Raw genomic sequence first — 26,197 nt, forward strand, 5'->3', positions numbered from 1 at the left:
CCAGCTTGTGTGTTGATGGCTTTAATGTATAATAATTCCCTTTTATTTGTTCTTTCACCATTGTAGGCTCCAATACCGCAGGCCAATCCATGTGTTTGGCACATGGATCTAGTAAGAGGTGTCTGACTGCACAATCTGTGCTACATTCACTCCGTGTTTGAATGTAAGATCAGAAAGAGCCCTTTAGTTCAGTGAGCAAAATATGTGGTGACTCTGAGTAGAGTGAATGTCCCATAGACACATTTTTCTTCTGGGATAGAAGCATTTTCCCTCCAGTTCCCATGTCCTGTTTGCCCTCGATTAAATGTTATCAGCAGAAGAAAGAAGGATTTCAGAAACCACTTCTCACTTGCCTCAAATACTCCAGCTAGTTGCTGTCCTCTATACTATCTTGCATTTGTCTGGGTAGCTGGGAGATTTTTAGGAGACGAAACCTAGTCTCACCATGCCCACCTCTGTTCCATTTGACTTTACGATTGCTCATATTACAGTCGACTTTTGGGTGCTCAGTATGCATATATTCCATGAGGCAAAAAAAGGGTATGGTGGATAGATTCTGACTGGACAGCAGGTGCCCATCAAAGTTACTCTGTCACTTCTCTCCTCAACCGGGAAGGGGAGAGGAAATATAACAAAAGGCTCATGGGTCGAGGTAAGGAGGTGGAGAGATTACTTGCCTAATACTGTCATGGGCAAAACCGACTTGACTTGGGGAAATTACTTTAATTTCTTGCCAATCAAAAGTCAGAATAGGATAATGAGAAATAAATAATAATTAAAAAAAAATTAATATACCTTCTCCAACCCCTCCCTTCTTCCCAGGCTCAAATCCATATTTCTCTAAATCCTCCATACCAGCAGCACAGGGGGACAGAAAATGGGGGCTGTGTCACCTCATCATACGTTGTCCCTGTGAGGACTCCTTACACTCTTCCCTTGCTCCAGCATGGGGTTCCTTCCACAGGACATAATCCTCCATGAACTTCTCCAGTGTGAGTCCTTCCCATGGGCTGCAGTTCTTCGTGAACTGCTTCAGCGTGGGTCCCTTCCATGAAGACTGCTAAATGTTGGCCTCCCCATGGGATCACGAGTCCTGTCCGCAAACCTGCTCCAGTGAGGGCTCCTCTCTCCATGGGGCCACAAGGTCCTGCCAGGAGCCTGCTCCAGAATGGGCTTCCCTCAGGGTCACAGTCTCCTTTGGGCATCCCCCTGCTCTGATATGAGATTCTCCAAGGGCTGCAGGCGGATCTCTGTTCCCCTGTGGACCTCCATGGACTTCAGGGACTGACTCACCATGGTCTGCACCATGGGCAGAGGAATCTCTGCTCCAGCACCTGCTCCTCCTCCTTCTGCACTGACCTTGGTGTCTGCAGGGCTGTTTCTCTTAGATATTCTCACTCCTCTTTCCCAGCTGCAAATGCTTGAACACTGCAAGGAGCCTCAAGCACGTTCAGGGGGACCATGAGAAGGCTGAGGGAGGGAAGGTAAGTAGGAAGGAATGGACAAAAACTTCATCATTTTCAAATGGGGGAAACATGAACTTTGACAACTGGTCTGAACTCTCTCCTCTAGCCGATAAAGGCCATGGAAACTCTCAAATGAGCTATTTTCTCTCACAAATGCCTCTAGTGGACATCCACAGGGACTATTATCTTGACTGTTTTCAACTGTCCAACTACATGGACTCACTTCCTTTTCAGGGCAATTGCACTGGAATTGTCCTCTGAACTATAGAAACTTGACAGAGCAGAAGATACATCCAGCAGCAAGGGACTTGTATATCTGTTGAGAAGGGTCCACCTACAGTGGATGCTTCTTTAGGAAGTGTCTTGTGATTTTTCACATCAAAGTGTTAGTATTCCTCTCCTGCTCTGGAAATCCTGCTTTCAAGAAGCATACAAGGACTTTTACAGTCTCTCAGCTATCCTTGACTGAACAGTAATGGTCACAAAACCAGGCAAAAATGGAAGGTGGGAATAAAACTACCAATGTATTACGCAGCAATAGAAGGAACGGTCTACACCCTGACCAATACCTGCTGATCTACTCCACTGCCCTGATTAAGGAAGACACTGGCTAAAATCTCCTCTGACTCAGCAAAGTGCAGGCCTTTTGCTAAATGAAGCTGCTCTACTTGAAAAACTCTGGTCTTAAATCCAAGAGCTGTCTCTTTTTGTATGGCTTCTGATGCTTGATCAGAGTTACTACTAGACAAGTGCTCTCCAGTATCTCAGTTAAATATTAAAAACAAGCACAAACAAATGTTTCTTGGAACTGAGGCATAAGCAGGAGAAAAGGAATTATACTATAATTATATCTCAAGGGATCAGTTCAATCTTTTAATGTGTATTTTACATAAGCCAGGATATTCTATTGGTAAAAATAAATGACAGTAAGAGAGGGAAAACACTCATATTTAAATTTTAATAATTTTAAATTTTAATAAATGTTGATTGTTTTCAAAGTCAGATAAATACAAATATTTTTATTCAGTCTATTTGAGGACTTCACTCAGATTCCACAACTATTAACTATTTGTTTGATTCCTCTGGACTACTTCAACTAACAAAATGGGAAAAAAACTCCTCTGATAGGTACACAGTGAAAAGTATACTTTGGCTCTCAGTGATTTTTCTAAAACCTCGCTTGTTGTGTTTGATAACAATGGGTTGGCTAAAATATTTAAAATTATTATGTAACTCTTATTCTAAAAAATTCTTTTGCACAAATATGAAAAAAGTTAACAGAAGAAATTTGAAAAGGAAATATTTGGGGACAGAGAAAAAAATAAAAATTGCTTTTTATTCAATAACAGTTCACAGAAGCCTAAGTGGCATGATTGCCTGGGAATTCCAGACTCCCTGCTCTCACTCAGCTGCACTGGGCAGATGGAGATCTTTGGATATAAACATGGCGTCGACTGCAGTGAATTTGAGATATAAAGACCCATTCAATCTATGGAGGGAGAATGAAAATCCCATATTCTCCCAGGGGCTTCCCAGGCAGTCTCCTGTGGGAGCTGGTACACTTCTGGGGCCCCCAGTCCTGAAGTTAGAACATGACAGGAATATGTTGGAATTGTGTACCTTAAAAGTCCCAAATGTCCAGCTTTGAAACAGTCTGAATGGCTGTGGCAGTCTGTGACAGACTGCAGCAGAGCTGTGATCCCTGGTTGGGTGGTTGCCCTGGCAGAAAGGTTACTCCCGTGTTTTATGAGGTATTTGTTGAAAAAAAATGCCATTGTGCAAAATATTTGTGTCAGTAAAGCGATATCATACTTTGAAAAGTTGTTCTGATAGAAAAATCCTAAGCAAGTTTATTTCAATCTCTGCAGTATTCCATGGTGACAACATTTCATTTTCACATTGGTCAGGGTAATTTTTACCAGATGTCATCCTCTTGCAAAGGACATGGCCAACAAATAATTTCTGATTCAACTCCTCAGCTGTTGGTGTCATCTCCACAGGTTACCAGTGTTCCCTGGGTCTCCCTCTTCTGGCTATGGCAACTCAGCATGTGTGGAAGGATGAAAGTGGAGACCTCATTAGGTCTCCTAAATCCTGCTTTTTGCCAGCTCTTGATCATCTCTTCTTCCTAAAAAGCATGGAATGCATAATTCATACTTGTGACCATACTTGTGACCTATTAGTGAAAGTCCGTTTATGCTCTACTCAGATCATTTACCAATTCCCAGGCAGGCTTCTTCCTTTCCCTTTTCTTCAGCTGAGGATCTAACAGCCCATTTTCTTTCCCCAAAAGCTTAATCACAGAGTTCTAACTGATGAAAGGGAATTTTTATCGCCTTCATACTTGTAGGCACATCCCCAATCATTTTTCCCATTTACCATATGACCTGGTGACCATGTCTGCTCTGGGAGGGAACAAAGAACATAGCCCTATTTCCAACAGTCAGCATGGTCTGTGGCCAGGAATAGATAGTAGCTAGGACAAAATTTATACAAGCAACACGTGCTGGTTCTCTCCAGCATTGTGGTGCTTCTGCTTAGGCCAGAGTTAAACCTCTTCAGAAGTGTATCTGACTGAGCACATGAAACCCCAACTGCTCCTCTTTTCTGAGCAAAGTTGTTTAGGTTCCTTCAGCACTGGAAGCAAACACCACTGCCAGCTGTAGACTGACTGCACCAATCTTAGAGCAACTATTTTGTGACAGGAGAAACTGTCCTGCAGAGATGCCTCCCCATTGGCTTTCTGGGGAAAACAGGTAGCTTGACGACCAGCTACCTGAGTTTTGGATGGGTCAGAAGGAGGGAAAGGACTCTTTCAGCACTATGTCACTGAATGTTTTCTGGGCCACCAGCATTGCCAGGAGATGTTGTGCTTTCTGTCTGCAGGCTACGAATGCAATGGCACATTCTTTTTCTTCTCAGCGTCATGTTCAAGGTTGTGCTTACTTCTGTGTTCAAACAAATGTAAGTGTTGAAAGACCTCTTTTCTTGATAGATGTTTCCCTGAAATGGAAGCCGTAGCTCCTGTATTTTTTTTTCATTAGGAATAAGGTAATACCTTGAGGCTGTGCTTGCCATGTAATCTCATTGAATCAGAATGGTCAGAGCTTAAACACAACCCTGCCTTAATATTTTCCTCTGTCTGGCCAAGGTATCTTGAAACAATAAACTTCCCATTGCCATTAGGCAGTTGGCTCAGCCTTGGGGAGTGTATTCTGATGAATCAATGGCAAAAATGGGAGTTGAAAACCTAGATCTTGTGTATCTAAATCACATAAACCTTGACCCCATGGGCATTGAGATTAGTCTTGTCCGAAAGTACTTGTTAGACAAGGATCCCACCAGTTTAAATATGCAGGACAGTTTCTGCAGTATCAGCACCATGTTGTTTCACATAATGAAAAAAATTCTCCAATCTAGAAAATACCTGACATCTTCATAACAAAGTACTCAGCATTGTATATCCTTGGCCTTTGCAAGAGGCTGTTACCTCTGCCAAGTTTTTAATTTTCTAGCCTGGTCTTTTACTTCCTTGGACTGTTAAGAGTTACAGTTATTCAAGGCAAGACAATGAGCAGCTGTCTGTCTTTTTCGTTCTGTTCTCCCTCCCACATTTTACCCAAACGTGTATTTTTAGCACCTGGCCCCTACATTGAGTTAAATCTGTAATTCACCATCTGTGTACACACACATGTGTAGGGATGCAAGTCATTTTGAATCAGTCTCCATAGTGAGCTGAAAATTGGCAGCAATGAGACCTTGTCACTAAAAACAACCTTTTACTGAAATTTTTGTAATAAACTCTGAATTAGATATGAAGTAGCTATTATAACTACAGAAAACCAACTTATTTCTGCATACCCACTAGGCTTTCTGATGTCTCATTTTACATATGGACATTTCCCCAGGAGTCTCACCTCCTCTTCAGGGCATCAGTTATGCAGAATTCATAAGATGCCAAAAAAGTTCTAGAAATCTGATTAATAAAATACGTAGAAAAACTAGTATTTTCCCCACATACAAAAAAAAAATCCTCTTTGAAATAAGAATTTGGCAATAAACATAAATGCCGGACTCTCACCGTGGCTTGGCACTTCAGATTATCTCCATGCAACTTGATTCCCTCTCCTATCATCCCAGACTGCACTGTTTTATCCATCCAGAAAAGGGATCCCCAAGGGCTCAGTGGTGGGATTGTCCCACAGTTTTGAGGCTGGTATAGTGGTGGTAATGACAGGCATGGTGCATACACGACTACTGTCTGAGTGCATCACAGAGGTTTTAAAGGAACTTGGATGTAGAAAAAGATGATCCTGCTTTTCTTCATTCTTTTCTACTAAAGAAAAAATATTCTCAGGCAATAATAAGCAAATCAGGCATTTTCAGGTGGATTACACATTGCTGACAAATTTTCACACGTTTTCCTTTAATCGTAACAGTGTTAAAATGCTTCTATTTTGAATCACTCACATTGAATACAATTGCATGTCAGGAAGATCTGCTACTAAGAACTTGAAGGCCTGGAGTGTCTTCTCATAAATTTATGGGGGGATTGGCAGATGGTCCATTAATGGTGCTCTGCTTAATTTACTGCAGACTGATTTCATTGTCAGACAGCCTGGCTGTATAGAATGAAATATATATGTGGCTATATATATTTGGAAAAATACCAAATTATCAAACTGATGGTGTTTGGATACAGAAATATTTAATAGTGGAATTAGGAGAAAATGTGACTTTTTTTTTTTAAATTGAAGCACCACATTGCAGAGTAACACAGCTACAACCATTAGCTGATAGAAAAATACATATATCCATGGCAAAAATATAAATAAATAACTGTATACTTACAATAGTAGTAAAAGTTGTACAACATATGTGCATGTGTTTGGACAAACCCTATAAAGATTCTTTTCCCAGCTCCCCTTTCATCTGGATGACATTATAGTCATTTAATATCAAGAACAAGTGAACACAAGATTTCTCAAGTCAGAACAGCAGCAATTTGTTTTAACTTTGATCCTGTCACTTAATGCCACAGTGACCATGGAAGATACAGACCACCAGAGAATCCAGACTCCATGTCCTCTTTTACACCATAATGGACTTCAGATGCTACTTTAAAATAAATTTCAGTCTTTCAATTCTATAGTCTGTGGTCCCAGTTATTTAATCTGGAGGGCTGACTTTCAAAGCATCAACCTCCTATTAATATTCAGAGAGAATCAGATTCTTAACAACTCTCATTTAAGAGCCTAAATGAAAATGAGGCTTTTCTGTCTTCCTTACAGCTACAAGAAAAGGTGCTTGTTACTTCAGAAAATTGGATCACTTCTAGTCAGAAATTCTTTCCCCTTTCAGTGCAACAAATACGCTTAAATCCAAAAGTCTAGACACCAAGTCTTAAAAATGACAGCCTTTTGTCTCATCCTAGGAGCCATGGCACTCTACAGCACCAAATAAGGATGTCTGCAGGGAGGCTGTCATGTTAGAAATTGGTGTTTAGTGGTCTGGGTACAGATGATAGATTGGGAAATCTCTGCAGTCATCCCAATTAAGGTGACATTCTTCTACAAGCAGACACACTACTGTAAAAGGTTACAGGAAGGCTTGTTTGGAAAATTAATCTGTAGAGAGAGAAGAAACTTTGGAGTAAAAACGTTAATTTTCACGAAAACCAGAAGAATGGTTTTGGGGAGGAAGATAGGACAAGTTGTCCTATCAGATCATCAGTCATCAGTTCACAGTGTGCAATTTCAGATTAGAAAGCGCAGTTATTAAGCTCAATTTAAAGCTTATGCATATGCTAAACAAGAAACCAGAAAGAGAAATAATAAATCATGGAGCCATTAAATTCATAAGTATTAAATTTGAGAGGAGTTACAATAAGGGAAATGGATGAGAAATGCAGATGATTTTAAGTCATTTTGCTTACAAAAATGATGATGAGTTTTCAGGAGAAACAATCCAAGTTGCATTGATTACAAATTATTCCAATATGCCACTCTTCAGCCCTCGTGCAATATCCACATGCCTGTAATACTTTTCAGGGCATATTTAAGGCAAAGAATCAGATTGCCTACAGTGAACAAGGCTCTGACTGGATTGCACAGCTTTCAGGAGGCTAGTGGGACCAGCAATGTGGTACCTGCAATGTGGTACCTATCCTTTTACTCCAGTATTCAGAATCAGGAACAGGTAAAGGATAACCTGTGTGTGCTTCTCAGATGGTCTCAATTTTGTAACTGTTTTTTCGAATGGTTCTTCAGCTGAGATATCGTAGGAGGAAGGGGAGGCCAGGTCATATCTAATTAGCACCCGCATTTACAGCCCATAACATGCTGTGTTCTCCAAATAAATACGTACATTCCCTGTAACACCAATGGAGTGAAAAAGGAGCTTTTAAAACAGTTTATATGCTGAAATGCAAAAATCCAGGTCAGGTGAATCAGATCCCCTTAGAGGTCTTCAAAAGTTTTCACGTGCCCCACTGATGATGTGAGAAAGGTGTTCATTTACTTAGGAGATTTGGTTCATTACATAACTGAAATTCATGCGAGATTGGTGCATAGGTCAGGCAGACAGCTGCTGCTCAGACCACAGCTGCTAGTTTTCTCTCTAGAAACGCTCATGTATTAGCATGAGCAGCCTTTGCCTACCATTGCCCATCCTTCTGCTCACCTCGTTATCAGGAATTTATCATGATTAATTATGTCCATATAGTGGTGGAGTGGGGAGGAGGAAGCAGTTTTTCTCTTAAGAAAACAGCAGACTGCAATACTTTGTTTGCTGCCCACTCTAAAGAGAGTTTCTTATTTGCTTCAGCATTTTCAGCCAGGTTTTGTAAAAAAATACATCCCTCCAATTTTTTATGTTCTCCTTTCCCTAATCTTCTTGCTAAAATGCATTTGTGAAATACATTGTTTCCCATAAAAATTCTCCAAAATATCAGACAGAAAATCAAAGCTCAAGAGCCATAACACATTTTGCCAAACCCCATTACTTGGTCAGGGGAAGGTGAGTGGGAAAGGATATTCCTCTTAATGAAAAACTTCATCATAATTTTTGAAGTTATAATTTTTTCCTCAGATAGCTCTGCCCAGCCTACCACTGACCCTGCATTAAGTATAAATAAACACCTTTTGCAGTTACACAGAGCAAGACCTTCTCTGAAGTGGAGATGTTAGCTTTCTCTCTGAGTTTTTAACCTATGAGAAGGTTTAATGTATGAGAAGGAATATACAGGGATTTGGGGTTTTTTTTATCTTGTTGCATTTAAAAGTCCTCATTCTGGAGATGGTACCTTTTGCCATCATTATATCAACACCACTCTGGAATGAGAAAGCAAAAAATACAACCAAATGAAGTTTAATTTTGTATCCTTAGTTATCAAAACTAAATTACCCAGAACTTTTGACAACAATTCTGAAAAATCTCAGACAAGATTGCATACTCGTAATAATCCATGCTTCACATGTAGTTTTCCTATAAAACCCCACAACCCTGCCAAATGCAGAAATGATTAGGTGGACAGCCACCAGAATATTCAACATTGAGTGGGTGCTTTAGTCTCCAGTGTGCCAGACAGACCCCTAACCAGATTACTGCGAAGTAATTGATTACTGGATCATGAGTTTTAAACCAGTTGTTGCAGATTTGGTGTAGAATCAAAAGTGTCTTGAAGATCATAATAAAATATCAGCTCTCCATCAAGATCAATACTTCACCAGACCAAGTCGACTAAAGCAAAAGACCAGATCACATTTCACTGTCAGGCACTCAAATATCAGGCTCATCATAGGTGGGAAGGATTTCTACACACTTCTGGTATGGGAAGGAACTTTGTTCATGACTGATTTTGATGGGTTAGGGTCAGGCATGTGCTGCTTCCTGCTTCCACTGTGCTCTAAACAAAGACATTCAGAGTGCAGAGGAGTGATATTCTTCTAAATTCCAGTGGTGTGATGAGAATGAGATAATATGTTCTACCTCCGAGATGGTCTCAGTCACAGATATCTATGGAATAAACAATTTCCTAATGTTGTTCTAAGCCAGAAAACAACTCCAGGTGGTTAACAAGGGTACCTAGGTCAATTTTGGCATTTTGGGTATCCTACCCAACTTCCTGCTGTCATGTCAGAGGATCCTGGGTCTCCTGCAGCATATCTGTCAATCCTGTATGGATGTTTCAGCTAGTTTAGGGCATCACAAAGAGTATTAGAGCCTTTGTTTTAAGGAGCGAAATCCCAGCCTCCCCTAGCAGCACTTAGTACATACATGTACACAATGCTTCCACAATTAAAGCAGTATGTCATTAATCAAAACCAGTTCAAAAACAGCAACTCAACCATGTTTTGCTCAGTCTTGGAATGGTTGTTTATTGCAAAGTCATGAAGCTTCCTGTAAAGTAAATACCTTGAGAGTACAGTGCCATAATTACATGATGTATAAATGTATGGTGCTTTGTCAAATACAATGAGACATTAAATCACATTAAAATGTTCTGCTAATATAACAGAATGCAAAAATCACATCTGAACAGCAACAGAACTCAGCAGCCAAATACTTTAGTTATCAGTATTGCCATTAAGATAAAATGGCTAATTCAGTTGAGTATTTTGGGAACTAGGATCCTTTCCACACTGCAACCAGGATTTGCATTTTAACTAAGCAAACTTGAAGGACTATTTGCCAGGCAAATTTGTAAAACTCTTTTCAGGTGTGACTGTCCCCATTTTACAAGTAGGAAAAAAGAAGATTGGATTTTGGAAAGAAACAACGCAGTTGGGCATCAAAACCTCAATGAACCTGAATTCTTCATATTACTCTGCAAATCCTAAGCTGAGTCACTGGTTTGTAGGGGAACTCTCTAAGAATATGGGATAAAGTTTGGAGTTTTACCCTGACTGAGCCCTTTTTTAGTCAATGTATTGCACATACTCTCACAACACCGTATAATTAAGGAAGGGACACTGTGGGAAAAGAGTTCTGCACATGACTCATGAAAAAGAGAGGAAGAACACACGAAAATAGAAAAATGAAAACTCAAATCTTTTTTATGATCAGTTTTCTAGCTCTGCCTTATTATACACATAACTGGAAAAATCTTTGCCCCATTTTATCAGAACTAACAGAGTCAAAAATCTTATTGCTTACTCTTTGAAGGTTTATGAGGCATGCAGGTACAACAGTGAACTATTTTAAGTCCTTCCAGTCAGTGAAACACAGTTCCTCTGTTCTGCTGGGGGGCAGCAAGCTGAAGGTACAAAATGGACTGTTTCATAAGACAAGAGTATGACTTGTTATAGACACAAACCCACTAAGCACTATTCTTTTTCTTAAAGTCAAGCCTAGATGGAAAAATTAAAAGCGAAAGTTCAGTACCAAATCTTGCTTTCTGTTCCACTTGGAAACTAAGCAGACATTTCTCTTCAAAGAATTGTACCACATCCTGATCTATAAAAACGTAAGAACAGATTGAAATTACATTAATATAAACAGGCATCTCTGAAAAGAACATTGAGTACTCAAAATTGTGAACATTTATGCTAATACTTTCCAAAATGGTTATCTTGCATATTGTACAGAGATATAAAAAGTAAATACCACCTTCATTTTTAATAAATTATTTTTATTTCAGGTCTAGTGGAAAAAAAAATATAATTACAGAGTTGGAAATTCAGAAAAAAAATTCTGATCTCTTTCTTTTGGGACAGGAAAGAATGCAGTCAAAAGTGAAAAAGTCAAGACCTGCATCTACAGAAAAGAGAGGACATTAATTTTTTCTATCACATTGTACATGTTAACTGGAAATAACTACTTCCAAGGCTCATTTCTTAAAAAAAAAAAAAAAAAAAAATGGAGAGTTGACCTTAGTTTGTTGCTTTCTTCAAATTTTAGAGATGGCAAGAGTTTAATCTTCCTTCCCGAGACTGGATTTTGATTACTTTGACTAGCGGGATAACAGGCTAAGGTCTTTTCGCTCATACCACTGGCTCCAGTTCTCGGTCATTTACCACATCAAACTCTCACATGGCTGTTGAGTGACAAATAATTACTGAAAGTGAGAGGAAAATGGATCATGTCTTCTTTCTGACAGCAACCCAAGGCTAGACCTGCCCCAGACATTGCCTTGAAGGTTCAGATGACAGTGTAGACATCATCTGAACCCAGGCATGATCCTAGAGAAATGCCTTGCTTTAAAAGGAAGATATTGAATTTTTGTAGCTCAGACTGTGGCACTATTGCTTAATTTGAACTGTATTTTTTCTCTTATGAAGGTTGGAAAGAAAAAAACCACAAACCCAAAAAATGCCTTGTTGTTAGAAAGTTTTATCCAGATGGTTTCCGTCCTTCTTCTAAGCATCTTGGAAGAATTCTTTTAAAACAGACATGTTTTGGACATGCTAACATTTCCCAAGTAAATCAGGGGACACTGAGCATTCTGGTTTATTTTTTTGTTTGGTTTGGGTTTTTTGTTTGTTTGTTTTTGTTTGTTTGTTTGTGGTTTTCTGTGGGTTTTTTTTGTTGTTTTTGTTGTTGGTTGGTTGGTTTGTTTTGTTTGGTTCTGAAATGAAATTAGTTTTACATAAGCGATCTAAAATCACAGAACATGAAAAAAACAAACCCTTATACACATCATGGAACTAATACAGCTGAGCTACTCAAAATACTTTTTTTGGACATCAGTTTGAGGGAAGATGTCACAATTATGACTTTTCTACTCAACTATCACAGACCAACAGAACTATTTCTTACCAACTGTGCTTCATCAAATTTGTTCTTGCAAATGATCAGAAGGAACACAGGCAGAGAAAAACTCAGTGGGATTAAAGGTTTCACAACCTGGCACAAATGGGCTAAGGCTACTCATTTCAGAAAAAGCTAGTTAATAAGCCCAGAGCTTCATCAACGTATAAATCCTGGAAGAGGGTCTCAGTCATATCTGAATCTCAGTGAAAACTCTGTCCTTCTGCACTCGCAGCAGCCTCAGTGTCTCCTTCTCGAAGATGCAGAGCTGAATATGTGTTGAGAGTTGCCTGCTTAGTAGCACAATACTTCTTTCCCTTTATAAACAATGAGCTCTCAAGCTCCCTGAAGCAAAGAAACCAGGCGAGGAAATATTTAATCAATGAAAGGAGGAATTTATATGCAGTTGATAAACTAAAGGCTGTATGGAAATATCAAATGTAATTGAAAAAAATAAACCCTTTCTATCACTGCCCAATGTCCTGAAATGCCTAAGTGTGAAAGCAGAAATATGATTCAATTTCAGTGGTAGCCACAAATTATCTGACTTTCAAAAAACCAAATCCCTGATTCTCATTCAGAAGATGAAAACACCTTTGCTGTTATGAGTTGTCCTCATTTTCTACATAACACTGCTGCCCTCATAACACTGACTTTCTTCTCATTCTAAAATGCATCTCCATCATTGGGATGCTGCACCCATCAAAGTGAATACAAGAGCCCCATTGGCTTGTGGATTGCACTTTTGAATGCTTCTACACTAGGAGAATTATAAAGGCTGGTGTATTTTGTTTAAAACTGAGGACCTCTGCATTTCCCAAAGTGGCATTTTTCTGAGTTAAGGGAAAAGCAGAGAGTGGAAGAGGCCTCTTGATAAAATATGTACTATGGAGGGAGGAAGAGCACAAAAGGAGGACTATGTGACACGTGGACGACAATGCATCCAGTGATCCAAAGGTTATAGTGCACCTCTAGGTGAAGGCTTAGGTTATATGCAGAGAGGAAGAGATGGATCTAAAAGCTCAGCTCCCTCTAATCCTCCTATGAAGACAGAAGTAGACCAAGATGCATCCAGTTCCAACAGATGATATTTCCCTATCAGGTGGAGACCTCTTGCCAAGTTGCATCTCAGCCACGTTTTTAAGCTTTGGGACATTATGTTTTTGTCAAAAAGTGTGTATCAAACAGTTACTAGAGCTTAAGCAGTCAAAAAAGAATAATATCATAGGTGAATCTTCACATTGATAGCAAATATTTATTAACAGTTAATTATGTTGTTCTAACACAATAAAAGAAAAACATAGAACTTTTGTCTTCCTGCAAAGGTTTTGCCATTTATTCCTCATGAACACTAGTGCAAACATGGGCAGTTGTTGGTGGAAGCTGGCATTTACCATCCTGATCTGTTTTAGACAGTATGTGCTTTCAAGCATCTAACACTCAATGAGGCACAATAACATACTCCACTTCCCTGTCCCTGAGCAACGTGCTTCTACAAAGCTGGAGAAATACAGAGGGTATGCCCATGCCCTCAGCTAACCATACAACTCTGACTGTACTCATAGGTCAGACCAGCTCATTGTCTACACAATTTACCCTCAGGTATGACAGCTCTGAGCTCCAAGCTGGAAAGTGCACATGGGAGGCTTGCTTAGCTGCGTTTAAACTGCCTTTCCTCTCGCAGTGCAGACCCAATCCAAGAGCACCTCATTTTCCCTGATGCCAAAGGATATCTAGGGCTGGCTCTGACTCAGCACCATTCAAAGATGTGACAGACGATGTGACATGGCCTGCTTCTGACTATAGATCATGTATCACTACTGTGTTCTCCTTAAAACAGTTGTTCACCTCTTTGCCTTAAACCTCACCTCTTCCCAGCAGCTCGCAGAGCTTCTGTGCAGCATCCCTAACCAGGCTGTGCCGAGTGTAGCTCGGGACACAGTCCACTATATATGCACTCTGGCATTTTGCATTTCTCTCAGACTATTAAAGGGAACAGAAAAAGCTCAGAGGTGTTATTTATTCAGTTCAAAAGCAACCCATTATCACTGTGTTACACTTCTAACATGCGAACACCATGACACAGCACCAGCAGGAAATCCGTTATCCCTGAAAAAATAAATAAATGGCATGCTCTTTTGCAATCAAAATATATGCCCTGCTGTCAATGAATATATTCTTGGTTACAGCACCAGGAGGAAATTTTCGCTTTTCCTCCTCCACCTCTCATCCAAATTTCTTCCTCAGGGTTGCAGAGTATGAGATGAGCAACGTGACCTTGCAGTGACAGAATTTTAATGTGTGACTGGTGCACCAAAAGCGATGCAGCAGCGTCTCCCTGCCTAGTGTTGCTATGTATGCTAGACATTTATGTAACACTGCTTCTCATCCTCAAGGCTGCCCTTTCCTGGGGTCAGCAGCAACAAACACAAAATTTATTTATTGAACTGTCAACATTACTTGCAGCTGACAAGGAGAACTCTACACTCAAGTATTTTGGTGAAAAGGAGTTAACGTGTAAAGCTATTCCCAATTCCAAAGCTGCAGAAAAGAAGTAGATTTTTTTTTAAATGGGTTAACTTGAAAGAGTAAAGGGTTTGTTTCAAACAAATTGCTTATTTCCAAGTTGTTTGCTAAAGTATACTAGTTTTCTTCTGGGCTTTAGCACTGAGTTGTGCATGGAAATGCAAGACTTTTGCATATATTAGCTCTCAACCCCCAGGGAGAGACTGTATGTACATCTAGAAAATGGGGTTTGCTTTTAATTTCTAAAATTGAGAAGCCAAGAAGAATGTCTCCTCCTTCCCCTTGGCTCTCAGGTTCAAAATATTTTATCTTGTTCATTGTTGCCCTCCTTGATTTGCTCTTTAGTTGACAGCAGTTTACCTGAAGCATCAGGACCAGGCTTCCCTCTTATCCAAGCGCTCTGTCAAGAAGCAATCTGCAATTGGGATGAGTGGCTTTTTCCAGCTTTCTCTCTGTGCCCATGAAATAATGGGACAGATCCACTGCCCTTAGTACAGATCCAGCATCTGTTTCTTACAAATAGGATCCTTCTAGAGAATATAACACTTCAGGCACAGCAAACCTTGAGATCTATTGCAAGATTGGAGATACTCATACATCAGAGGAAGTGCATTTCTTGGTACCAAAATGGATCCCATCCTTCTTACAACATGGGTGATATAACTAGCAGGACAGTAAACCTTCACAAATACTCATCCAGCCCTTTAAGGAGAAGCATTTTTTGCTCAAAATCGGTGTGTAAGAGCATTTATTATACATGTCAGTCCAGCAGAGGATTCAGGATTTAACCTTAAAAGATGCTGTCTAATTAATCTTTTGTACCTGCAAAGGAAATTCCAGAGTTTCTAGGATTTACTAAGCTTAGTACGGGCACTAAAATATCAGACTCTTTATGGGAATGAGGAGTCTCATTTCAGCTCCATGCATCTCACCAGTGCATCACCATAGTGGCCTTAATGAAATACACCAGCAGCAGAGATGATGCAAATCCCAAATCACCATTCACAGTTGAGTCATCAGCTATATTATATATATCCCTGAAAAATGTACATTCATAGCAGAAAATCTCAGTTCTGCACAGGCACCAGCGGCATTTATATTAAACCTTGTTGTTAAATCCTCTTTGCTAAAACAATAAAAACTGGTTTAAACTGTGAGGTGGAAAATCTGCAGACAAATCAGATGTATAATCCAGAGAAGAATAGATCCAGTTTGTCTTATATCACACTGGCAAGTTTGTGAAATGATTGCCAGGCTGAAGTGAAAATTAATCTCCCTAGAAGCCCTTTTTTAAAAAAAAAAGGTAAACATTGCATTTTAATAACTGACTTATGAGCCTTGAACTGCTATAGGCAATGACTAGTTAGACACGTGCCTGCTTCTCCTAAATCATGTCTTGCAGTTTGAAACTAAAATCTGGTGTGTTAATGTTGAGTAGAAGTTTTTCTCTTAGGCTGCTGTTCTACAAGTCTTACCAAACCATCACTTCTGTGCTCTGTTAGGCTGTTACAGCTGAATTACTGTCTCCAATGTGGCTCATCTGCTACTCATATTATCTGCCCCTTCTCAGCCAACTCCAAATCTCCTTCTCACCTATGTGCTAGCAGGATTAGGAGCAAATAGACAGCTTCTGCACTTGCTTGCACTGGTTGTAAAAAGTGTTCACAGGTTGCTCCATGCTTAGATCAGACTGTGCATGGATGTAAATATACGTAGTACTTCCCTTACCTGCAAGACACATCTGCTAACAAGGTGGGTGAATATATGCAACCAAATAAAACAATGGGGATTTAGAGCTGAGAGTGTAAGCCCATGATGAGGATGCAGTGGAAACTGAAATCATAGAATCATAGAATCAAAGAATCACAGAGTCATAGAATGGACTGGGTTAGAAGAGATCTTCAAGACCATCTAGTTCCAACCCGCCTACCATGGGCAGGTTGACCCCTCAGGTTACTCAAAGCCCCATCCAGTCTGGCCTTGAACATTTCTAGGGATGGGGCAATGACAACTTTTCTGGGCAACCTATGCCAGTGTCTCACCACCCTCACAGAAGAGAATTCCTTCTTAATATCAAATCTAAACCTGCTCTCTTTCAGTTTAAAGCCATTACCCCTTATTCTATCATTACATACCCTTGTAATAACAATGTGTACAGTGCTTTCACACACATCTTCACATCAGGTTTGTGCAGATAGAAGTCTTCAGAGAGAGGATTTATCTGTTTTCCCTTTAAAGCAACTGTTCTTTAGTCTGTTGTGGCAAAACAATCAGCATTTTGCAGAAAAATGGATTTGGCTTAAATTTTCTACCGTAAGCAGTGAAGTCATCAGCTAGGTGTCTGTGGTATGCAGTGGTGTCCTCTCCCAGCCCAGGTTCAAAGTTGTTTGTTGTGATCTCTCATACTGCTTTCAGTCCTGTCTTCTAGAAGAGCAGATAAAAGACCCTGGAAGAACTCACATGCTAGTAGTAGTACCACATACTGAAACAGGGAAGTGTTGCTTCAAATACAGGGCTGGAATAATCATTGTGGAGGGACAGGCTGTCTTGCAGACTTCAGAGGTGAAAGTCAGTCCTCATCAGGCCTTCCCACACAACATTAGGGTTCGTCTCTGCACTCCTTTGTTGTGGCAGTGGACATTTACTCACACAAGCAATATCAGTGCTATGGGAATAGGATGTCTTGGGTAAATCTGATTAATCCAGCTGTTAGCTGTGTAAAGCCCTGAGTCCCACACTGCTGCATGAGGGCTGGATTCCCAATGCAGGGAAAGGGCTTGGTTTGCATCATGGCATGGAAACATTCTTGCTTTAAAAAAACAGCCCTGAAACATTTCTGATGAATAAAACACAATGATCCTGCTGAGCAAACACTGATGGGCCTGCAGCTTTGTGACTGAGTCAGAAGAAGCAGAATTCATGGTGGGATCCTTCCCTTGCCAGCGGGACACTTATGATGAACTCACAGGACACAGTATAAAGTGCAAAGTGATGCTCAGTTACGTAAATTCAGTCGATCTGCAAATGTGGAATTAAGTGCTGTCAGCTTTCACTTACTTGTCTGGCACTGAGTTATATTTTCACATACACTTGGCTTACAGATAAAAAAGTAACAGAGTTTAAAAGAGGGCCTGACTTTGTTTTGCAAGATGGAGACACACTCAGAAACAGCAATGACAACACAGCCTGTAGAAAGATTGTGTATCATAATATCTGCCACTCCTGAAGCCAAGTCACAGTCACTAACAACTCTGAAGCCTTTTGCCCCTCTAACAGAGCTATAGCTCAAGAAAAAAAAGCAGTTGAGGCTTTTAGACTCCAAAGTCAGCCGCATCTTGTCTAGAGATTACTCATATGATTAATAGAAAGGTTTACCCAAAATAAAACACAAGTACATTTGCATAACAATTAGACAGATCTTTTTACTGCTTGTGCACTGAAGTGATCCCAAAACATTAATTAAGCCTCACAACACTCTAGAAAGGCAGACAGTCCAGAGCTTGTTTTACAAGTGGATCAAACAAACATCTGAGGCTGACACCACATGAAGACGGAAAGGGAAGAGCCTGGATCTGCTTAGATCTTGCAATGACAGCACATCCTAATGTAACAACAGGTGTTTAATATGCCTACATGCAGCCATGACTCCTGTTACAATGCAGAACAAGAGCACAGTACTAGCACTACTATTTTAATTATAAAGTGTTACCTATAAAGAAGCTGAGCCAGAAAATATAATCTGCTTTACCACAGAGCTAACTGCAAAACTAGCTGCTCATTATATGGTAATGGAACCGATATCTATCAGAGAGGAGATGTGAAACCACAAACAACTTTGTGATTAAAAGACTCTAAACTGTAATTCAAAAGCATGAGATACTAGATCCTGAAGCAAGAGGAAAAGATCACTGTCTGGTTGTGGTTAATAGATGTAGGCATGATTTTAACCATGATCTATGCAGGTAGTATTAGAAACAAATCTTACTGTTTAAAAAGTGTCTAATCCTTTGCTGCATACCTCTAGTTTTACAATAATGGGTGAATGATATCCAATAGGAAAATAATGGTCCTCCCAGCCTCAAAAAGAAAAAAATTAAAATCAGTAGCTTTAATGTAGGCTCCCATCTCACACTGCATTTCTATTTTGACTTCTCTCATCTGGGCTACTTCGAGAATTCTCATCAGTAGGAATTCATCCATCTCTGTTCTTTCCTTCCTCCGTGAATTTCAAATTGGATAGAGCCAGAGGTAAAAACTCCAGTTGCAAGTCCAGACACTGAGGAACACATTCCAATGTGGCTTTACTGATGAAACTCCACCCTGATACTCACTGAATGCAACTCCTTTGCAGAAGCTGCCAAGGTAAAGACCCAACTCATTCTCACTAGTTACACATACAACATGCCTATACACCACCTACTAGAAAAATGCTTCCCTCTGAACATTAATACTGATACTTGCAAACTCCTGAACAGTGTGCGCATTGTGAGTGAAATTTTAGTGTATTTTCCACTAAAATAAAAAAGTTTGTCAATGGAAAGACATAAATGAAATCAAATGCACTGTGCTAAATACAGGTGAACCACAGGCACGAGACTTCTTGAGCCATCTGCCACCTGTGTATGCTGGAAACACTACATGGTCCTGCTCCCAAACTTCTGCTGGAGATTAAGGGGAAGGTTTTCAGCATGTTAGTGATGCTGCTCTATTAGGAGGCACTAGAGCGGTGATTATTTACACCAGCTAAGTGTCTAACTCCTGCTTAAATGCCCTCTTCTTGGCAAAATAAGGAAAAGGGAGAAAAGAAGAAATAAAGTTGGATAGGCTATTGGATAGAGATAAAAAAACATGCTCCTCAGAACCAAAAGGTTATAAAGTGCCTGTTTCAACCTTTAGCCCTTCCATGGCAATTATGAGCAGAAAATAGATGTGGAAAGGAGAAGGGAAGGAGAGCTTAAATTTGGATGTTTCAGATTTTCCCCTTTGGAGCGTACTGAAAGCATACTGCAGCTCCTGTAAGGTTTCTGTCTGCACACACCATTCAAGGAGCCACAGTGCTGAGGACTTCATTCTTACTCTGCTGTAGATCTCATCTCATCTCCTCCTGCTTTTAGTGACATCAGGGCAAACAAAGGTGGTTCCAGGGAAAGTAATCAAAAGATCATAGTCAACCAAATATACTGGGACCTCTAAAACTGGATTTCAACCTGCTGCCTTGTAAAATAATCAGTAAGAGCATCTTTAGGTATTTGACATTCAGGGCATGTGAATGCAGAGTGAGTGCATCTTCCACATTGTGTAGTATAATAAAAACTTGAGTGCCTATCTGCTCGTGTTCATCACTTTCTTGCTCCATAAATCATACTTACTCTGCAAACCCACTGAATGCTGAATTGATGCAAGATAGAGAGTTCTGCATGTATAGCTGCTGCTTGCCAAAAGGCTGTGACTGACATCACGGTGAAGGCTGCCCACTGGTGCTACACAGTTATGCTCACATTTCCTTAGGTTAACTTCATTATAGAAGTAGACTAGTGAGAGTAACACTCTATATTTTAAATATAGAATCCCAGTTCTGCAATATATAATAAAATCTTTAATATGGAGTGTTTTCACCCCAAAGCCATGAGATTTTAATACCAACAAAAGCAAGAGTCTTTGTAATACACTATGATTTGTCATTTGGATAAACCTGGGATTTGGTTTACTGATACAGTTTCAGAGGACTGAAGTGGAAGAAGTTTGAAGTGGAAGAAGTTTAAACGTTCCACAGATTCTTCCTCCCGTCAGCTTTCGAAACAATTATGTCTCTCCCCAGCTTCTGTACTTTTTAATTAACAGAAACAACTCCAAAGATCACTCCTGCCACAAATATTGTGTGAGCGCATTTGAGTATAAGCACTGATTATTTGTTGGTATACTGCTGCATTCACAGTCTTAAATAATCATAAATAAAAACATCTGTGCTACACTTTGGTACATTTCTATCTGTTTAAACCACAGATGAACTTCTAAGTTGTACAAAATAAAAAATTGCACTTTTATCTTCCGGTGAGTCTTGCTAGTCCAACAGACTTTCAGCTGAAGGATTCTTTATTGTACTCAAACCTTGTCCCATAAGAGTTGCTGCTGTTGCTCAGTTTATGAAGTATCTTAGAGATTTTGTTTGGTCCACAACAGAAAACTCCAATGGTCTTCCTGTTATAAAAAAAAAAAAAAAAAAGAAAAAAAAAAGAAAAAAGTTATGACGTGAATAAACAGCAACATCTAATGAAAGACAGAATTGGATTCTGGCCTCACTCATAAATATGAGTCAACTACATATAGGTTTTACGGTGACAACTGCTCATTAGGTCATGCAGTTAGTATTACTGAAGCCACCATATCTCTCTCAAGTATCCCCACAATAAACTCTATTATTTATCTGACTATGACAACCCTTAGGAAGAAGTGCCTCATCTTAATTTCAAGAAAAATTATTATTTTCCACTCTATTTTTATTTTCATAATTAATCACCTTTTTGTGAAAAATGTGTCTCACTGTAATGACTTCATTAGTGTAACTCGTGATTTACACCATCAGGAGATCAAGTCACTAACAGTGATTTGTTACACTCATGAAAACAGAGCACTACTAACCCGTGATTGTTTCTGGCAGCAGAAGAATAATTTTACTGCTTTACTTTCACATTAGCATGCAGTTTTTCCTTCAACATCTATATTGGGAAATCTTAGGAAAAGTCAAACACAGAGTATGATCCTTGTTCTTCACCTATAGGTCTCAGTCCAGGTTCATTAGTTAACTTGACTTTTTCATACCACTCTACTGACAGCAGCTCTTTGCTCTCTGGTCACCTTAAAGATGGCCTGTAAATCAGATTGATAGTCATACAATATCTAAGGGCTCAGAACTGTAGTTGGCAACAGAACAGGGCACATCCACCACAGAAGGACTGAGCCATTCACAATACTCATCACCTCCCTTTTTTTGAAAGATGAGAAGGGAAAGGAAGGAGCAGGGAAAGACAATGCAGTGCTGCCTCTTCCACATCATGAAAAAAAAATCATTATCTTCCTGCTGAAATTGTGCCACTACAGAAAAAGATCTTAAAGATTTAGTGAAATGAAGAAAAAGCATACAAGAGTGAACGTGGTTCTAACTATAGTGATCTACAGCACTCACCAAGAGGCTGGAGACTTGAATTCTGGACCCTGCCTCCAGGATTGCTTCAGTATTTTATCCAATAACTATTTAATATAAAATATTTTAGTACATGCAGGATAATCAAACACAGTTTAAAGCTCACTGTGTATGTGTTTGCTGAGGGAAGGGAATTAACACATACAAGAAGAAATCTTTGATGCATAATGTCAAGTATACACGCCTGCTGCTCGAATAGCATGGCAGTGCACACTGTACCACTGCACAGCAACACTGGCATTGTACAACTGCGGACTCAAACATTAAAAAGCATCACAAAGTTAGGTAGGTAACTGTAGAGGTGTCCTTGTGCAAGCACCTTACAATACTGAATTTAATTGCCTTCAATTACATCATCTCTCATATTAATCCATGGCAAATATTTATAACCCATTCTTTTCTCACCCTTATATATATGTATTAAGCTTTCCTGTCCTAGCAGTACTCCTTTTAATGGCAAGAGATGTTGTGCTGGTGGCTGAATTTTCAGCAATAATGAGAGTACTATTGCTCATTGCTCTCAAATAAGATTTCTCAGCACCTGTAGACTCTGAACTCCCTCTAATCTGTGCACACTGGAGAAAAAGGATTCATGAGCTGCCAGCAAGAATCTGTTTTCTACTGTGTATTTAATTGAGAGAATTAATGTTGTTGTTGTTGTTGTTGTTTTTTCATTAGTCTAATTAGTACAACCAACTGATAAATCCCAAAGAGTTCGTCTGCCCCTCTCCCTTTCATTACGTATAAATTGCCACTAAAGTAAAGACAGGTCTTAGCAGCACATACTGCTAATGTATTCCCATCCCAGCAACATCCTTCCAAGGTACACAGAATTTTTGGCTAGTAATCAGAACCACAGAAAGGTTAAATGACTTGCCTAAAGTCACAAAAGAGACCTGTGGCTAATAAGGTCTCCGAAACCCTGGTGAACTACTGCTCGTGCACTGAGCCAGAGGCTCTCAGACTTCCTTCACAGGATACCCAACACCAGCATCTATTCTGGACATCTCCCCACATACCACTTACCTCCCACAGTTCATGCCCCACTTTCTCCCTCACCTCTATCACAGACTTCCCTGCTTGCAGATACCTTCCTCTCTGCCAGCAGCTTGGTTCCTGCCAGGTTGCTGTGACACAAGCAGGCAGGTGGCTGAGAGATGCTACTACATGGAGCAGCACTTTACTACCCTTAGCTGAGGGGCTTTAATTGTGTATCAGTTGTCTGGGACAAAGGCTTACTTTGTTGCTAGAAGAAAACAGGCAGCTGTGTAGTGCTATGTCTGAAAATCTTTATAAATACCACTAACATGTTTACAATTGAGGAATCTATGTTCTAGGTCATTCTTTGTAATAATTATAAACATCAGTACAGGATTTTACTCATTCAGAGCATTAAGCAAGTAAAGCTTCACTGTTCCTATGAGATGAATAGGTCAGCACATATTCTTACATCCGTTTTATGAACAGCTGGAGGTGAGGGAGAGATGAAATGCTTTGCTACATTGAGAAGATATAGTCAGGACTTAAAAAGATCCTGTTTTAAATCCCACGTTCATTCCTAGAGAGATGTTTCTCCTTTACATCACATGAGAAATGTATCATGGTGCTCCATGCCTTTTTTCTCCTACAGATATTCATGTCTTTTTCTAGGTCAGTCTCCACCTGGAGGACACACCCATTTGGCCTAAGCAAAAGTGAGCACAGTGTAAGCTTTTCATACAGAACCCAACGGAACAGGAACAAGACTGCTGCTCCATCCCCCTCAAAAAAGCAGGGGAAAAAAAGACCAGTAATTTGTTATATTAACAGTTCCAATGCACATTGCTGGGACTGCAGATGTCATATGAAATATCGACAGTAGATGGCATGCGTCTGCTCCTCTTTTCCAGAAAAAAGGATCAGGAACCTGATGCTGGGTTGCCCTATGTCACGCTCTGAAGGTCTGGCAAAGCTCAGACACTTACAAGTGCACTTTGCTTATTTGGGACTCAAACAGCAACAACAGCAACAATGCACAAAGCACACAGCAATCAAACGGCTACACTGTGAGAGCTTTGCCAGCTGCCTGTTATTTATATGCAGCTTTTCTTAAAATCACAAATAAAAACTGGAAAATATCTCAGCTGCACATAAACAAGCCCAAGGGGATGATTGCAAATGTGAAAGCCTGAACATTGGCACCAGATGTTGGAAAGAACTTGATTGACCTGTTTTGTTTTGTTTGGGGTTTTTTTCATCTCTGTATTGCAGCAGGGACACCTACATGGAAAGTTACTGAGAAATAGGAACTGAAATAAAGCTAATAGCAGACCTAGAAATTGGACTATAGAGAAAAACTGAAGTTCCTGTCTCATCCAAGGAAATATGGAGAATAATCACCTACAAGAGGTAAATTTCTGTGGGACAGCTGAAGTTGTTACAGGTTTCAGTACCGTGCATCATGTTTCATGTAACTATGTCTACAGATATAGACCTGTATAAACCCTGATAAAAAGGTGACCAAGGGTGACGAAGAGTGCATGTTAGTAAGGTGCAGGTAATCAAAGGAGTTGGAACGTTATTTAGGTACTAAAAGACACCTTGTTTGAAAATCGTGGCACAATTTCAAGGTCTCATGTGAAAACGCAGAGAAAATGGTACTTGAAATCTAATTAGGAGTAATGCAATGGAAAGCAAAAAAGAAAAAGCAAGTATGACTACTACTAATAGTTTAATCTATATTATGTGCACTTACAGCCTTGCAAGGAAGTGGCAGAAATCATCATTTTCATCTTTTAAAACTGCACTCACACAGTTAAACAAACAAAAAAAAGACATCGGCATGGAGCATAAAAGATCAACAGTCTTCTACTCAGAGGTCTCTAAGCCCAGAGAGTCAGCTTGCTTCCATGACACATTTCCCTTTCTTTCCCATATTTCTTTACTCTAAAACCCTTCTCCAAGTGTGAGAATTCTACCATGGATGCCCCTCTGTAGCAGCCTTTGGAACGTCCTGACAAGGGACCCTGTCCACAACATCCTCTATGATCTGAATCCAAGAAAAATATTGTCAGCAGCTCACACTGCCAACGTGATACATTTGGTACTCAGTATTTCTCAAGAACCAGGGTTCAGTGTCCTCAGTCATATCTGGCCTGAGAAGAGAAGAGTCAATAAGCCATGGACAGATTTCACTTTGCAAGTGCAAGTGCAAGAAGTTCTTGAGGGAAAATTTTGCAGATGAACATGCAAGCACTTCTCAACCTGATGCACCCAGATTACTATCAATAGCTACTGTGGTTTGCTTCCACACCAGTGACATTGCCAAAAGTAGATTAGGGAAGATTCACACAATCCCTTCTACCAGATTAGCTTTTGAGGCAAAAAACTACCAGTGGGGGGTAAAATACTCAACCAACAAAGCTGGATCTGGACAAAGACATTCCATAGTCTAACTGCATGTCTTCTCTGGTTTACAACCGTCTTGTTTCAGACCATAATATGTTTTCCTAGCACAGTAAAAAGGCATTGCCAGGTCTTAACAAAGAATGAAAAACTGCCAGAAATCTTCAAAGACAATATATCCTCCGAATAAAAACAATACAAGTCAGTCAAGGTCTTCCTTGTGATTTTTTTTTGTAAATTAGCACTACAAATCATGAAAATTATAGGAGAAGTCAACAATTTAAAAAAGTGCAACCTCATATATAAAACCAGCATATGTTGAAAGCAAGACATTGCCATGGACAAGAACATAGGGAAGCTCTGTGCAGTGAGATGAAAATCTGCTACTTTTGTTTCCTGGGCCACTGAACACAGCTGTGTAAAAAGCTGAACTGCTCTGTGTGTGTAAAAAAAAAAAAAGTGTTTCTGTTTGTACAGGCTACCTCTCACAGCAAAATATTAGTGAATTTCAACATTACATTATATGATAAATCCCAGAAATATTTTCATACCAACATAGCTAGACACAGATATCCCCAGCCATCAAACTGTGGCATCCTTCAAGCAGACCATTACTTACCGCCTGTTACACTTTGCTATGTCATCAAACAGGAGTTTCCACTGGGGTCGTCCAATCAAAAGCCTGGAGTTTAAAGCTTGATATTTTTCACCAATTATTTTCTGCAAGAAACAAAAAAACTCCACTGTGCCTGATTTGCAAATTGCCTCATATCACCCAGGGCTCCCATTTCTGACATTGGCTGACTTGCCATATTGCTGAGATATAAAACCTGAGCACAAGTACCAAACAGTTGTGATTAAAACTGCAGCT

General features: G+C 39.8%; 1 protein-coding gene across 3 annotated transcripts in view; it reads right to left on the reverse strand.

The window, feature by feature from the left end:
• Positions 1 to 11,312: 11,312 nt before the first annotated feature.
• The window catches only part of NOX4 (NADPH oxidase 4), a 110,986-nt gene continuing 96,101 nt past the window's right edge, over positions 11,313 to 26,197 (reverse strand). For 2 of the 3 annotated variants that reach the window (XM_064645019.1, XM_064645020.1), the window contains exons 17-18: positions 25,946 to 26,046; positions 11,313 to 20,939 (exon numbers count right to left, since the gene is read on the reverse strand). In XM_064645019.1, the coding sequence (XP_064501089.1) occupies positions 20,819 to 20,939; positions 25,946 to 26,046 (222 nt within the window). In that variant the 3' untranslated portion in view covers positions 11,313 to 20,818. Of the gene's footprint in view, positions 20,940 to 25,944; positions 26,047 to 26,197 lie in introns of those variants that run through there. The other variant, XR_010428219.1, reaches the window with a different exon arrangement.

The sequence above is a fragment of the Pseudopipra pipra genome, chromosome 2 (genome assembly GCF_036250125.1).
Source record: "Pseudopipra pipra isolate bDixPip1 chromosome 2, bDixPip1.hap1, whole genome shotgun sequence".
Taxonomy (NCBI): domain Eukaryota; kingdom Metazoa; phylum Chordata; class Aves; order Passeriformes; family Pipridae; genus Pseudopipra; species Pseudopipra pipra.